The following is a 16,361-nucleotide window of genomic DNA, read 5'->3' as shown; positions in this document are numbered from 1 at the left end:
GAAGTGTCATTCCTTGTTTCAGAATTAAGGCTTTCTGCTGTTTGTTTTTTTCTTTTTCCCCAAATGCAAAACTTTGGCTTTGGTAGGTTTAGAAATGACTGAAAATGATGTAGCAGAAAGGCTGGTTATGAATGCCTCATTACTCACAGAGATACTGAGCTAAAAGAGCTTTCTTTGCCTCAGGTCATTGACATTGTCGAAGGCTCCTCAACAGAAGGGCCTCCAGCTGCTCCCAAGGATATCGAGGAGACTCCTGCTCGGCCCATCCTGCGGCCGGAGGCTCCGGTGGACTCCATGCTGAAGGACATGGCCACGATCATCCTCAGCACTTTCCTGCTTGTGGGTTGGGTGGCTTTTATCATCACCTATCCAATGGTAATGCTGACCTGGCTTGATGTGCTTTTGAGTGCTGGGAGCATCAGGAACATTGTAGAGTCCAGAAATGATACAGGAGTTCATGGCACACTCCAGGGATTTTTCCCTCTTCACAGAGGTTCACGGGGGAGCAAAGGCACAAGTTTGACTTAACAGGGGTTTCTTGGGCCATATGTGCCAGCTCAGGTTTTCTTTTTCATCCACCAGTTGTGGTTTTTGTAGGTATTACTCTTTTTGGGTATGGTCTCAGCACTACTGGCTTCAATCCTCTCTTCCTCACCTGCACCACTATTAGGTTTTCCAGGTCTTGGATCAAAACCTTTATCCCTCTTTGGTTTAAAGATGCCTGGTCAACCTAGTAACAGCTTTTTTAACCAAGCCATGTGATCTCTCATTTTGGCAATGGAAGTCCAGAATGAAATAGAAATTGTGAGTGAACATTCCCCAGCCTATGTGGTTGGCAGGGACAGTGCAGGAGAGCTGTAGAGTAGCTGTAGAGTTCTCTTGCATGACCTGACTGTCAAATCTTCACTGAGGTCCTTTCTCACAGAGTGTCCACCAGCAGCAGCGGAGGCAGCATCAGCTGGAAGAGAAGATCCAGCTCTTGCAGCAACAGAAGCTGCCCTTCAGTGCTCCCGGTGAGCTCCCGCCTGAGGCAGATTTCCTGGACACGTCGTATGGCCGGACGGAGAGCTCAGCTGCCAGCACCCCAAACCTGTCCCCCAAAGCATCAAACCACTCTGCCTACTCCAACGTCTCCACATCTGATGTTGGGAGCTGCCTCTCCACTGAGCAAGAAGAGGGAGGTAAAGTAGACTCAGTGCTGTTTATTGTGTCTCTATTTCCCCAGTCTGTGTGATGGTACAATAGAATAGTTACTGATTATACTTCATAGCTCAGCAAGATGAAAAACCATTGTCCTCATTCAGGCTGAGCCCTGCACCTCAGCAAGATTGTTGCTTTACATCAACAGCCAGCTGAGGGCTTGTGTTCCCAGGGCAGTGTGTTCCTGTCACTTGCAGCCATTCCAGGGAGATACTAATTTAAATACAAGTATTAAAATGATTAACTGGATGCAAGAAATCTTCCTGCCTGGTCTTCCTGTGCACTCATTCGTCCCTTTGAAGGCTACTAAACCCACTTCCATAAGTGTCAGTCATCATTTCCTAAATTTGACATCTATAAACTTTTAGAAAGAGTTTGGTTGCTGAGATCTGCTCATTTCTCACATGAGCCATAAGGTGTGTGTAAATGTGTTTTGATTCTTGATGTTGCCTCACTGATTCACCACAGACTATATGTGTGTTAAATTTAAACATGAGCTAAAGAACTTTTATAGACTGGTCCCATCCAAAGTCTGTGTAGTTGTAAAAGGCTGCCTTGCCTCATCCTAAATCAGTGCTTGTTTTTCTTTTCTTGTTCAGATGGAGAAGCAAACCGAGTGGTTGTTGGCAAGATTTCGTTTAACCCTAAAGATGTATTGGGACATGGTGCTGAAGGGACAATTGTTTACAGGTAGGAGAGAATGTGTGCATTAAACAGACCAATGTTGTGTTTGTATTAGGTCCTTTTATTTTTTTTTTATGAAAGTCCTCACATCTAACAAATGAAGCTTTTTGCCTGTGTCTGGAATATTTTCACGCATTTTTTCACTGGCAAAACCTACTTTACTTCCCTAAGAAGTGTTAACTGGCCAAATGTACCTGTTTCCAGCATAGGAGATGCTTTCATTGGTCTCTGCAATGGCTTCTGTTGTCATGTTTTCCGTGCATGCTCTGGCTCCAGAGTGTGTAGGGTTCTTGTGCCTTCCCTCCCTGGCTGCAGGGGCTCCTTTGATAACCGTGATGTGGCAGTGAAGAGGATTCTCCCCGAGTGCTTCAGCTTTGCAGACCGGGAGGTGCAGCTGCTGCGCGAGTCCGACGAGCACCCAAACGTGATCCGCTACTTCTGCACGGAGAGGGACCGGCAGTTCCAGTACATCGCCATCGAGCTCTGCGCTGCCACCCTGCAGGAGGTGACCCACAGCCCTGGGGTCTTCTCCCTGGAAGGCTTCACTACCCTTGAGCTTTAAGTTGTTGCAGCACCTGACACAGGGGTTGTTCCATTTACTCCCAATGTCACCTCTGTGACAATTCCATGGTCCTAGAACAGGGGTGTTTTCAGACCTGTGGAAGGACATCCCTAACCCTGGAGTGATTTATGGACGGAAGCTGTTGTCTTTTGATTTTAAATTTCTCGTAAAGGACTCCCTTCTAGTCATCTTACCATGCAGACTTTGAAGACTGGTTTTCTTTCTAGAATGCACAGAGCATTCTAGCTCTGAATGAGACTTTAGAGAGCATCACCTTCAGCCAAAAAAGAAAAAGCTCTTTGCTGTGTGTTAGCAGCTAGCACAATTTATCCAGTCACGTCTCTTTTGGGGGGGTGAAGTGCATGGATTTATTATTTATGCAGTTTCTAAGCAGTGCTGTGCCTGACTCTCTTGGTTCTCTGTTGCAGTATGTTGAGCAGAAGGCCTTCAGCCACCATGGCTTACAACCCATCACTCTCCTGCAGCAGACAACGTCTGGGCTGGCTTACCTGCACTCCCTGAATATTGGTAAGAATGTCTCTCCTTTCCGAACATTTTCTTAGCTGGGAAATAAAGAAAAATGGATCTGGTATTGGTCTGTTCATCCCTAACTATTGCAGGGGAGTTGGGATGAGATGATCTTTAAGGTCCCTTTGGACCCAAACCATTCTGTGGTTCTATGATTTGACACTGGCCTTGTCCCTGCAACATTCTGCAGCCATGGAGTACTAAAGCAAGTCCTTACCATTCAGGGTGCTGAAGTTTTTAGATAGAAGTTGTATAAAACATGGTGGAATAAAAAAATTAAATTACCAATGAAAATAATTTGAAGTTATGACTTTGGTTTAATGAATGGTGGTACAGCTTTGAAATCCACTTTAAAATTTACAATGATTGTTGGGACTGCCTGAATGAATAAGTGGGTGTTTGTAACAGTCCACAGGGACCTGAAGCCCCACAACATCCTCATCTCAATGCCCAATGCTCATGGGAAAGTCAAAGCCATGATTTCAGACTTTGGGCTGTGCAAGAAGCTGGCAGTGGGCAGGCACAGCTTCAGCCGCCGCTCAGGCGTGCCGGGCACTGAAGGCTGGATTGCCCCAGAGATGCTGAGTGAAGACTGCAAAGAGAACCCTGTAAGTCCTCACCCTCCCCAGGCTCCCCAGGACCAGGGCAGACTCTAAAATAGGCAGCACACAGTGCCTGGGCTCCGGGCTGCCTTGCAGCTAAAATCTGCATGTCAGAAAATTTCCTTCTGCTTTCATATGCTAAATAACTACCCTGTGAGAATCAGAGCTTTCAGGGGGAAAAGATGTCACTGCTACTGAAGGCTGTTTCATTGCAGACATACACAGTGGACATCTTTTCAGCTGGCTGTGTCTTCTATTACGTGGTGTCTGAAGGTGGCCATCCCTTTGGCAAGTCCCTGCAGCGGCAAGCCAACATCCTGCTGGGAGCTTACAGCCTGGAGGCTCTGGATGCAGGGAGACACGGTAAGGACTGCACTGCAGGGATCAGAGGGAGGCCCAGGGTGCTAAACACCAACACCAATGACAGAATCAAGGCCCACAGTTAATCCCAGCCTGGCAGAGAGGAAAGTCATCCTCCTCAGGTCCTCCTGAAATAAAGGGTCTAATGTTCTTGGAGTTAGTATCCCCAGAGCAACTCTGGAATACATAATTTGGAACCCTGCAGTCTTGACTGTGATGTTTTTTAAAGGGTGGGAGAGAGCTGAACTTTGATATTTTTAGTCTTTGATATTCTTTCTGTTGGTTGCCCAGCACATCTGTGAGGGCAGCACTTGTACTAGCAGGACAGGAGGAAGTAGAGACCATAATGAATTTCTGAAGTATAAGATATTATAAAATTACAAAATTTTACATTCACTACATTTCACTACAACGTAGAAAAAATAAAAGAAGTAAATTTCCTTGCACACTCTTCCTTGCAGAAGACATTGTTGCTCGTGACTTAATAGAGCAGATGATAAACATGGACCCTCAGAAACGGCCATCTGCCAGCTGTGTGCTCAAACACCCCTTCTTTTGGAGTCTAGAAAAACAGCTCCAGTTCTTTCAGGTTTGTGATGACCTTTTCTCTCAGGTCTCAGGGCTCCTGTAGACCTTTTCAAGTCTTGAATTCAGTCTCCCTTTTGTGCCTGAGTGAGTAGTTTACTGTGAGTAATGAGGCAGCCCAGTTGTAAAACCTGGGTGGAGCTCCTAAGCAATGGGCTTAGTCTTAGAGCAGATCTTTCAGAGGGGGCCAGAGCTGATGGAACCAAGATCAGCTGGTGGGAGGAAGATGTCCTCTAGCAGCTGCAGTACCCACAGAGAACGGGGCCAGGAGGGTTTTCAGGAACAGGAGTGAACATGCACTGAATCCTGTTGTGGAGTGGGAAGTGGCTGAGGGCTTGAGATCCTTTCCAGCCTTATCTTCTCCTCTGTGCTAAAAAGGCTTTGGCAGAGGATGAAGCAAATAATCTCTCGAACTTCTGTATCCTATTCCCAGGCACTATCATGGAGTTAAGTGGAATTCTAACTTCCTAGCAGGACAGGCTGTAATTGGCCAGAAGCAGCAATTTGAAAATACTGGGAAAAACTTGGAAATAAAACTAGAAATAATCTGAATGTCTCTTCCAGGATGTTAGTGACCGGATAGAGAAAGAATCTTTAGATGGTCCAATAGTCAAGCAGTTAGAAAGAGGCGGAAGAGAAGTGGTGAAAATGGACTGGAGAGAGCACATCACTGTTCCTCTTCAGACAGGTAATGGACAGCATTTTAGCAGAGTGGGAATTACCTGCTGTTCCCAGTTTCCTGGGACAGAAAAATCTGTCTCAGAAAGCACTGTCTCAGTTTTGGCATATCACTGTTACTTGCCAGTGAAGGGTTTCTTCAAATACAAGAATGTGTTTAAGTACTGAAACACACCTACAAGGATCTGTAGCTACAGACACACACCCCAGCGCCTAAAACTGCATCACAACACACACACACACAAAAGTTGTTTCTCTTGCAGATCTTCGAAAATTCAGATCCTATAAAGGTGGCTCTGTCCGGGACCTTCTGAGGGCGATGAGAAATAAGGTAAAGGGGTCTTTTCCTCGTGCACTCTGGGCTCCTGCCTCCGGCTGCTGTTGCCAGCCTGTATCAGACCCTGATTTGGGTATTGAGCTCCTCTACAAGAGCCCACTAGGAGGTTACTGTGTCCAGGAACAGCAACAGCTCTGTTTACAAGAGGCTTCTGAACAAACCCTCTGACTGAGCTTTTCCCTCTTCTGTTTTCCTCCACAGAAGCACCATTACAGGGAACTGCCTCCCGAAGTGCAGGAGACCCTGGGCTCCATCCCAGATGATTTTGTGTGTTACTTTACAGCTCGTTTCCCTCGCCTCCTCCTGCACACCTACCATGCTATGCATATCTGCTGCCAAGAAAGACTCTTCCAGCATTACTATGCTGAGGACTCTGCAGAGCTGAGCCTTACAGGAGACGCGGTTTGAGAGGAGAGGGATGGAGCTGTCTTCTCTGGGACCAACATTCCAAGCACAGGCCTATCCTTAACAGGGAAAAGTGGGACCAAAGAGCTGAATTCTCTCTCTTTGAAGAAACCAAGTTTCCAAAAAGTGCCTTGTACCTGTGCTGGATCAGGAGCTGGTGGAGTCCAGGGCGTAAGTGGTAAAGCGATGAACCCTGGGGATGGAGTTACTGACTCCAAGGCAGTTTTCAAGACTCTGGAAGTGAAGAGCAGAAGCTGGATATAACCATCATCCAATATCCCTGTACTGTATGTGATTTTGTAAGAGATGTGTTTGCTACCAAAAAAAATTCAAAATCAGTGATTGAAATAATATAATTACTCGGGACTGGGATGTGCAAAAGGAGCCCTTTGGTTGTAGCAACTCACCTGAACCTGCCCTTGCACTACTGCCACATTAGGCATTAGGCACACCACAGTGATTGTAAAGGGAATCGTTCAAGATTATCCAAAAAATGGTATAAAAGTACCATTTCTGTTTAATCAGTACTACCCTGGACGCTCAAGTCCCTCGTACTTCAGCAGAAACAGTTTTAAAAAATACTGACTTGAAACACCAGTTCAAGATTTGCCTATTCTGAAAATAAGCCTTGTTGTTTAATATGAACCAGTGTTCACAGAAGAGGTTGAACAGTCCTTGACTTAACTCACAGTATGAGAACAGATCTGCTCGAGTTGCCTGTGGCACATCAACTTCAAATGTCCCTCAAGGGGTAAGAAAAGGCCACAAAGCCAGGTGTGAGAGGAGTCGTGGGAAAAAGAGCTAAACAGGAACTAAGAGCTGTTCAGAGCAGTGAAATCAGGGCAGTGTTTAAGGGGTGCCACAGAGCTGTAGAATCCCATTTCCTCTGTGTGTGGTCTGGTAATTCCATCCACAGGAGGATGTGGTTAAAGATGCAGTATTTCTTTACACTGGCCCTGAAGCTGTGACAAAGTGTTGCGTGTGCTAGATGAAGAAATGCTGAATTCTAATGTAACTGGGGTGTTCTTTTACAATTTATTTATTTAATGTATTTATATTTATTTAATTTTTACTACAAAGTGGTATCAAATCCAGGTGGTACAAGTACAAAGCATGCCAAATCAGTCTTAATCAATTTTGTGTTTATATTTAATCATCAGATAACAACTGGAAGAGGAAAGTGATACTGAATCTTTCAATGGAATTCATTAAAGGAGAAATTACAAAGTGAGAATTTGTATGACTGTGCCATTGTGTCTTAAATAAATTATTGCCAGTAACATGTATGATGGGGTACGTACAGTACTTTTCTGGAAATACTTTACAGGACGATTTTTTCCTACTTTTACAATGTGTGAGAGCAATATATCTAAGATGCCAAACTGTGCAGATTACATGTTTGTAAAGCTTGAAAAAACAATGGTAATTTTACCTAAAAAGATTCAAAACCTATTTGATATTTTTGTACTTTTCATGTAAAGGTCTTTTATAAATCTACTAAATAAAGACTTGTGCTCAGATTAAAACCCCACAGCTTTTAGTGCCAATGTCTGCCCAGGGACCCCAGCAGACCTGGTGCTGGCAGAGCTGAGCACAGAAGGGGCCAAGGCCTGCAGCAGCCCCTCCCTCGGGAAGGGACACCTGCCTGGTTTTTGAGCCTGCTCGAACCATGGCCTGCCTGCTGATGCAACAGGGGGGGAGCACTGAGCCTCCCTGAAAGCCCAGGAGCTTCTTTTGCTAATCTGACAGTCCCCAGGCAACACCGGCTCCCTCCAGCCTGGTGGCTGAGGTAGGTGCACAGGTGAGATAACAGGGCAGGAATTTGTGCTGCTGTCCGATAAGGAATACCCATAAGTAAATGGTTTTTTGGTGAAACTGAGCTGATCACTGATCACGTGCTTTACAGGACACAGAAAGCCTGTAAGTTCTGCTACATCACAGCCTCCCAGGGCTCCAGTGGCACAGAGGGCGGGGCTGAGGAGCCTCTAGTGCTCTATGACCCTTGCCAACCTCTTCACTACTTACCTGGTGAGGGGGCCTGGAGTGAGAAGGTAGGTCATATAGAAGGCAGTATGTGAGGTGGATCTGAAAATTTAAAATACAAGCGAAAGAATAAATATGTGCCACACCCCTTTCTGACGCTTAGCTGGTTTTGGCGGGGCAAACGCTGCTGGAGTCTAACAGCAAAGGGGGTGGGGACTTAGCAATTTCCTCTTTTTTATTTCCGGAGTAATTTTCAAGAGATCGGCAGGAGCTGCAGAACATCCACAGTGCTCAGGCTGCTGCCCGTGCAGAGCCTGGCACCGCAGGTGTTGGAGCACCTTCCCTCCCTTCCTCCTACAGAAACCCTTTCCCTGCAGGCAGACAGCGCTGGAGACACTCGGCCATCCGCGGGCTCTGCAAGGTAAGCCCTCCGTGCGCTGCGGGGTCATTCTCAGCCTGGCGGGTTATTTTACTGGTAGCAGGTTTTATCCTCACGATACGTGAGGATGTCCCTACACTGCCACCCGCCCAGCCGGGGTCGGAGCTGCTGGGCAGCACTCCAGGACCGGTCCGAGCAGCTCGGAAGGTGGGAGCGGGGCGCAGACAGCTCTGCCCCCAGCTGCACCCCCTCCCTGCCCACGCCTACGGCCCAGAGCCCGCTGCAGTAAAAGCCGCTGCCAGGCCTGACTGCTCCTAGAACGTGGAGGGATCGGGTCCCGCGGGCCCCTCCAGCCGCGCTCCCCCCGCCCTGCCCCCGCTCCAGTTCCAGTTTCGATTCCCCGGCAAGGCTCCTCGCTCTCCGGCGCTTCCTGACGTCCGCTGCCACAGCGTGCTGGGGCGGAGAGACAAGGGCGGGACGGGATTCACCGCAAGCTGACCCACGGTACAAGCCCAGCCCTGGGAGGTGGCTAAAGGCACTAAAAGATCCGTATTTCAGAAACAGGTTTAGCCCCCTTCCTCGGGAAAGGCTGCACCACCTGTCAGTGCAAATCCGTCTCCCACCATTTTCATAACCAGCCTGTTTACACTTACTCTGAGGAATGCCTTACACACCAACTGCAGCATCAGGGCAGTCCCTCAACAGGCTACCCCCAACTCCTGCTCACACCAAAGCTCCAGCCATGCTGGTGCCTCAGCCAGCCAAGGCTTCCACAGGGCTGACCAGATGCAGAAAGGGTTAACTGCACTTGTTTTTTTCCAGCCTACCCTATTCTGCCAGAACCAGTATCTCCCCAAACCACCCCTTCTGCTGAACTCACCTCCTGCCAGGCTGTGATCCTGAGAAGTGAACACTCCTCTCCTTCCCTCAGTGACCACCATTACACCTACAGATGCTGTGGAGACCTTAACCAGCTGCACTGGTGGCTGCTCCTTTGACACTTGCCCAGAGCACTGCTTAGCACCACGAGCTGTAGGGGTGGGGCTAGCTGAGCCCCTGCACCTGCCGAACCAGAAGGCAGAGCCTCCACACCACAGTAAGAGAAGAAACACCACAGAGCACATTCTACTGGGACCTGGTGACCGGGCCATGGATGGTTAGTGCTGACTGTGAATGTCTCCTGTCTCTGCTGTCACACCGAGCAGATGTATTTATCCCATTCCTCCTACGGTACAGAACAGGCTGCTCCTGCTGCCACCCATCTCTGAGCCCCTGGAATGCAGGCTGGGCACAGGAAGGATGTCACAGCTGAGGCGAGGACACCCTACTAAACAGAAAACCTTCTACTGGGTTCAGCAGTGAGTTGAACTGCTCCTTGGAAATTTTGGTAAGCACCAGAACACATTTGGGAAAACAGAAGGAGCAGGGCAGAGTGTACCCACCAAAGAATGGAGGGAAAAAAGTGAGTGTGAAGGAACAAAAGGCAGGGAAAGTGAGAAAAAGCAATAAAAAGTAAGAAATAGAAGCTGGGGGAGACAGTAGTGAGGGGCCTCCTTTTCTTCAACAGAAGGAACTGTGGGGTTCAGCTGTCAGCACAAGCTTCTCCAGCAACCCCCTATTTCTTTTACAACCACATGTGTGTCAGAAGCAGGAGCAGCTGCCTTCACACAGGCATACAGAAGAAGTTTGGCTGACAAGAACAGGCTTTTAGAAGTACAGAAATTACCTTGGACCAGAAAGGTGGGGAGGAAGTTAGGAAGACAGAACATCAAAGTCAGGCTGAACTATCACAGGAACATGAACTGTAAATCTGAAAAATTCCTTTCCCCCCCTGCCAGGGTTTTGTTCATTGACAGCAGGATTTCCCTCACTGAAGACAATGGGTAAGTATTGCTTTCAGGAAATTTCTACTTTGCATGTAGCAATTTGCTTTTTAATACCTGCATTTGAAGGATTCATCTCTAGTGGGGAACTAATCAGTAGTCCTATAATCATCTTAGGGTTTGTATTAATGGTATCCTCATTTAGCAGAAAATAATCCAACTTAAATGGGTACATGATCTACCCAAACCTGTCCAGTTTAGGGAATCCAATTCCCGTAAACCTTACCATTCCCTCCAAAAAACATTTTGGGTTATTACCTTGACTTCTTTTGAGGATCATTTCAAAGTCTCCTTCCTAGTCTCCTGCTTTGCTGATTTATTAGTCTTGCACCAGTGTTCAGACCTGCTTCTGATTAAGATAATGGATACTTGGTCATCGGAACTGACATATTTGAGAAATTAAGACCTGCTCTCTCACTGTGACTGGCAGAAAGAAAATCTAACATTCAGCGTGGCCAAGCAAACATTAGTTTATAATAGTAATACCTGATTTTAACTTCTAGATTACAAAACATTACCTGTGAATGAATGGGTTGAGAACCACGTCAAATGTTGGCTGGAATCTACTGGAATCAAGAAGGAGTATGTAGATAAACTATATGCAGAAGAAGTGACAGGTCCAGCACTTATGGAACTGGATGAGTCTTTCCTCAGAGACATAGGAATGAAGAAAGGCCAAATCCACATCTTAATCCAAAAGAGAAATGAACTTCTGCAGCTCCAGACCAATGCACAGCAAGCTGACGGCTCCAGCAGTAAAACACCCGACAGGACAAACGCACAAACAGGCCCAGCCAGAGCCAGCAATGCCCCTGCTCAGGGCACAGCAAGTGGAGGTGCTGTGGGTACAACCAGCAGTGAGAACACAGCTCCTACTTCTGGCAAGAAACAAAAAAGCAGCAAGAAATCCCAGCTCCAACGTGCTGATGAAGTTTTAGAGCTTCGAAACTGTCGGCCATTTAGAAGTCAGGATACTGACTTCAAATATGTGAGAGACACAGTTCTTGCTCCAGAATCAGGAGTCAGTGACTTAATCATTCCTTGCCACGAATACAAATCTTTTGCCATTGCTGCAGAACTGAACAAAAATCAACTGCAATCAAAATTTGCCTCTGAAGTGATACGATTTGCTTCAGCCTGCATGAACATTCGAACAAATGGCACCATCCATTTTGGTGTCATGGACAGTGTTGAGGATAAGGTCCAGAAACATGGACAGATCATTGGTGTGAAGGTCAAAAACCGAGAAGACTTTGTTGATGCATTGGATTATATAGAAAAGTGCTTTTGCAGTAATTTACAAGAAATTGCAAGGAAATGTATTCACCCACCTGTGTTTGTTGAAGTGATTTCGAAAGACTCCCAGGAGCAAAGATTTGTAGTGGAGGTTGACATTGAACCAACATTCAGCTTAGTAAAGAGCAATTGTTTTGAAGTTTATTTGCCCAAATACAACGAAAGCAGTCAGAAGGTGATCCTGACCAAAGAACCAGCTCTCTATCAGAGATTAGGAGCAAAGTCTGAACCTGTGCAGCGCAACAAACTCACTGCTTTCATTCAAGCTATGCAAGACAGGGATGCTCAAAGAGAAAAAGCTGAGCTCTCCAGCACACAAGCACCTACAGAAATACCTCAAGATTTAGGAAGAAAATTATCAATTCTATTAAATGATGGCAAAAGCTACATGGATGACTCCCTACGGTACATCCTCGTCACAAACAGATGTGAACAGGATAATCTGAACCACATCAACTTTTTAATGCACTTGAACATTTTCTGTGTCTTTGACTTTGACGAACATTCTAATGTGTCAGGGCTGTACAGCAAATACAAAGAGCACCATGAAACAAGTGCTTATTTTTTACAGGATTTTTTCAAAGAAATTAAGACTGATAATTCTCCCTCTCAGAAACTGTTTGATCAGACCAGCTGGATATTCTGCAATGGACGCAGTGACTTTCTTGGGGATGAAAAACCTTGTGATGAGACTACATGGATTAGAACAAAAAAAAAATACCTGAAGAAAGTAATTACTTGTATCTGTGAGGAAATTCTGCCAGAGCGCTCTTTCATTGTGCTTTTTCTGTTGCTATCACCAGTGCAGAAACCACTTGTGGACACTTTTCACGAATTCTATACAGAGATGAACGGCATGGAGTACATCATCTGCATTACAGAGTCCAGAGAAAATTACAGAAAGTGGGCTAATCTAGCTCAGGAATCCTGCAGCATTGAGACACTAGAACAACGCAGTATTGTGGGTATGAAGCTCAGTCACGTAAATGCCACAATCCAATCAAAGCTGCCTTCTACAGCACAGCCCAGACACCTGCCAGCTTCCACTGGAGGTGTGTGTACACTTCCCCTGCGGGAAGAAGAGAAAATGTATTCCCTAGAAATCCTTTGTGCTGATCAATGTGATGATATCAACTTAAATCTTTGGACTGAAAAACAAAAACAAGAAATAGAACAAAATTTTTACCGTGGGAGAAAAATCATGTGGGAAAACTTGTGGCTTGCTGATAAAAAACTCTGTGGGGATATTATTGAACGTGAAGCATGCATAGAGGCAAGCAAACTCTTGGATGGCATTTTACGAGGAAGTGGACACAATTATTCTGTGGCTAAACTAAAGATATTTCACCATCCCGGGAGTGGTGGAAGCACAATAGCACGGCAAGTTCTGTGGAAAAACAGAAAGCGTTTTAGATGTGCTGTTATTAAGACCTCATATTCACCTTCAACTGTTTGCAAGCATGTGCTTGCCCTTAGAGATTATGAAGAAAAGGAAATCACTCACTGTTTTCCTGTGCTGCTCCTGATGGAAGATTATGAGGACGAGTACTTTGAAGAACTACAGATCGATTTAATGGAGGCTGTAGCAACCAGGAAAACGAATACCTGCAGGCCGTACTTCATCCTCATATGCTGTAGACGATCAAATAACCCTGAAAAGCTTTGCAAGGCTTCGCCACTGGACACAGTTGCTGTCACTCACAAACTGACAGAGTCAGAAAAAAACCTGTTCAACACTAAACTTAAAAAACTGCAGCAGAAATACACTGAGACAAAATTCATACTTACATTTGTGCTGATGTGCGAGGAGTTCAGTGAAGAGTACGTGCGAGATGCAGTAATGCACATACTACAAGGCATTGACCCTTCCTCTCGTGACACCTGCTTGATGCGTTACGTGGCTCTGCTCAACTGCTATGTACCCAATTCATACATTTCACTGTCACACTGTGAGGCTTTTCTGGGGCTGGGAGGATATACAGAGAGTAAAGCAAGAGCGTATGATTTCAAATATCACTTGAGTGAACAAGTCAGAATGATTTTTATTGAGCTAAGGGAAAGCACCACTTATATTTCATCTGTTCAGATAATACACTGCCTGGTTGCAAAAGAAATTCTGCGTCAGCTTTCAGGGAATCAATCACAAAGTCAACTTGCAGCAAATCTTCTTCAGGAAAAGGTACTCTTTGAAAACAGATTTGGACGAGAAGAATTCATAAAGTTTATCAGACATCTGTTTATTCGACGTGATAAAAGAAGCAGGGGTGACAGTACTGATACTCTCTTCTCCCCATTCATTGAACATGTCTGTAAAGCTGAAGACTGTGAAAAAGCCATTGCTGTTTTAAAAGCTGCATATGAACTCCTTGGAAAAGATCCTTTTTTTGCCCAGCAGCTTGCCAGACTAAATTACAGCAATGAAAAATTTGAAGATGCAGAATACTGGGCAAAGGTCGCAAAATCGCATTTGCCAACTGATTCTTATATTTTAGATACAGAAGGCCAAGTCTACCGGAAATTGTTTTGTTTCACTGTGGATAAAATGACAGAGGAGGAGACCCCTGAACAGATCACTGAGAAGATAGTGACTGCTCTTAAAGCCATGAAATGCTTCAGGGCTGCACAACAGGCAGCAAAGGAAGAACGTGAAAGTATGAATAATGCTGGCTATTTTGGAGAAGTAGAAGTAGGTTGTCGCCTTCTTCGATTTTTGTCCACACTGCCTGTATTCCCCAGAAGTCCAGAGGGGGAATATACTGAGCTTGTGAAATATCTCACCACAGATTACATTCCTGAAGACATAAAAAGAACATGGGGAATGCTTCATTCCTCCTTAAAACACTTGCGCCAGAACCTGTACAATGCTCTGGAATGGATTTCAGAAGAACTAAGCTATTTCCAAACAGATAAAAACCAAGAGAAGGATGACGAAAATGATGATAAGGAAGAACTAATTTATAATCCCAGAAAGTGGCTGAGAAGACAGTCAGCAGTATATGCTAAATTCTTCATCTCAGCATCACCTATTGCTGATAGCAACAATGGTCCTGACACTCAGCTCATGAGACGCATGAGCATTTATGCAAGTGGTGGAGGAAATGTCACCAATATCCTGTCATTCTTAACAGATCAGAAAGAGAACAGGTCAGCTGAAAAGCTAGAAGGGATCCTTAATTTCTATCCAGAAAACCTACTGAAAAACAGGCTGGAGGACAATGATTTGATCAATTTCATTCTGTGCCACATCACATTAGCCTGCTTATCACCAGGATCAGCCAAACTCCTTCCACTGCCAACTCTTCGTGAGCTCAGTCGAAGATTTGTCAAAGGAAAAAGACCATTTCCAGCAAGTGCCTTTTTTTTGCTCACCTTGCTGTACTGGCCAGATGAGGCTTTAGACAAAGAGCCTAATCCTGAAAAAGATGAAATTTTAACTTCAGCTCTTCAAACCCTGAAACGCTTATATGACATTAAAATGAAAGATGTTCCTACCAGAAAGAAAAGAATCTACACCCCTTTTTTTTTGGGAAAGGGTTATGGCTTAAGTAAGATTGTGCACAGAAATAAAATTGACAAGTTGATGGTAGGGTCCTTAGATGAGAGGAGAATGAAGTGGCTGCATGGAACTGTATGGAATATTTCTGTAATTCGTGACCATCTCAAAAGAGTTTCTGGCTGGACCAAGGACAGAAATTTATTTATACGTGGTCATGTGAAGGAGCTCTGTATCTTGCCACTCCATCGTGAATCAGTGCCTGCTGGAAATGAAAATGTAACCTTTTATTTGGGCTTTTCATTTAGTGGTCTTGTTGCTTTCAATATTGAGGTTGAAAATGATCCAGCCATCAGAAGAATGTAAGGTACATAGTACAGTACTGTATGCACCATGCTCTTAGAAAGGTACTGCATTGGAAGTGTCCAGTCTCACATTTAAAACTGAAAGTGGACTGCCCTGGGTAACCACCAGGCAACAAGAAAATCAGAATTAACAACTATAATAGTGACCAAATAACTAAAATATTTTGAAATTAGTAAAGTGAAATTTGAGCCAAGCCTTTGAGTTTTGGAGTCACAGAAAGCAAGATTTCAAACCAAAGACAGCAATCGATCTCTTTCTTACCCCACAGATTATGATTTGAAATTAATTTCTGCATAATCTCGACCAGTAAAAGAATTTGTCCCATATAACTGCATTTTGCTTCCTGAATCAGCAACAGTGAACTCATACAACAGACATTGCTCTCTGACATGTACCATGTATGAAGTAAGAACCAACTCAAAGCCAGTGTCAGTATGGAAACAATTTTAAAACTAACTTTGCAATCAGGACTGATTAAAAACAGGTCTCAAATTCTGCATAACTCCCACATTGCTTCTCTGTGTAAATGTTACCTAACTACACATATCTGTATTTGGGGTTGCGTGCAGTCATGGGCGACATAAAAGATTGTTTGTAAGCACTGTTATATGTTCATAGTCCAAACAATTCGTGCACTTGGAGAAACGATTTTGCATTATCATCCAAGGAATGCCACAGAATACAGAACTCAAATTTGTCGGGAGCATACATCCACAATTTGAAAAGTGGAAAGCTGTTTTTCAGTGCTGTTTGCAACCATGTCACATTCAGCTTCTAGTAGTGCACTGTTGGAGTCTCAGTTTACTAGACAATACTGTGACAAAAATTGCCAAAACCCCATCATGTAACTTGTTTTAATCTAATAAACATATTTTATTAGAAAGATTACCATTTCTGTGTGAGATTTATTACCCTACCTGAGGATGTATTTCCAACAGTAGGCTCCAGGTATGATTTGCTTTTCAAACTGCAGTCAAGATCTGGGCACAGCCAAAAACTGTAAAATGAACTGCAAGCCAT

At 44.8% G+C, this 16,361-nt stretch overlaps 2 protein-coding genes across 10 annotated transcripts in view; both read left to right on the top strand.

Moving 5' to 3' along the window:
- ERN1 (endoplasmic reticulum to nucleus signaling 1) overlaps window positions 1–7,469 on the top strand; it is a 32,106-nt gene extending 24,637 nt beyond the window's left edge. For all 3 annotated transcript variants that reach the window (XM_062506474.1, XM_062506475.1, XM_062506476.1), the window contains 11 exons: window positions 184–375; window positions 926–1,181; window positions 1,800–1,890; window positions 2,200–2,389; window positions 2,875–2,974; window positions 3,383–3,582; window positions 3,792–3,939; window positions 4,398–4,525; window positions 5,086–5,209; window positions 5,463–5,530; window positions 5,738–7,469. In XM_062506474.1, the coding sequence (XP_062362458.1) occupies window positions 184–375; window positions 926–1,181; window positions 1,800–1,890; window positions 2,200–2,389; window positions 2,875–2,974; window positions 3,383–3,582; window positions 3,792–3,939; window positions 4,398–4,525; window positions 5,086–5,209; window positions 5,463–5,530; window positions 5,738–5,944 (1,704 nt within the window). In that variant the 3' untranslated portion in view covers window positions 5,945–7,469. The remainder of the gene's footprint in view (window positions 1–183; window positions 376–925; window positions 1,182–1,799; window positions 1,891–2,199; window positions 2,390–2,874; window positions 2,975–3,382; window positions 3,583–3,791; window positions 3,940–4,397; window positions 4,526–5,085; window positions 5,210–5,462; window positions 5,531–5,737) is intronic.
- Window positions 7,470–7,817: 348 nt separating this feature from the next.
- On the top strand, window positions 7,818–16,229 carry LOC134052174 (sterile alpha motif domain-containing protein 9-like). 7 transcript variants are annotated; one of them, XM_062506469.1, is made up of 5 exons: window positions 7,818–7,992; window positions 8,302–8,345; window positions 9,126–9,690; window positions 10,142–10,186; window positions 10,690–16,229. In XM_062506469.1, exons 4-5 carry the CDS (start codon window positions 10,183–10,185, stop codon window positions 15,339–15,341), a joined length of 4,656 nt encoding a protein of 1,551 aa, XP_062362453.1. In that variant the 5' UTR covers window positions 7,818–7,992; window positions 8,302–8,345; window positions 9,126–9,690; window positions 10,142–10,182; the 3' UTR covers window positions 15,342–16,229. The 7 variants fall into 7 exon arrangements, with proteins under 7 accessions (XP_062362453.1, XP_062362452.1, XP_062362450.1 ...); XM_062506468.1 differs by having other exon boundaries at window positions 8,285–8,345; XM_062506466.1 differs by having other exon boundaries at window positions 8,172–8,345.
- Window positions 16,230–16,361: the final 132 nt, after the last annotated feature.

Source organism: Cinclus cinclus, chromosome 20, assembly GCF_963662255.1.
Source record: "Cinclus cinclus chromosome 20, bCinCin1.1, whole genome shotgun sequence".
Classification (NCBI taxonomy): Eukaryota; Metazoa; Chordata; class Aves; order Passeriformes; family Cinclidae; genus Cinclus; species Cinclus cinclus.
The sequence above is the reverse complement of the archived record's forward strand: the minus strand, read 5'-3'. Positions and strand labels throughout refer to the sequence as shown.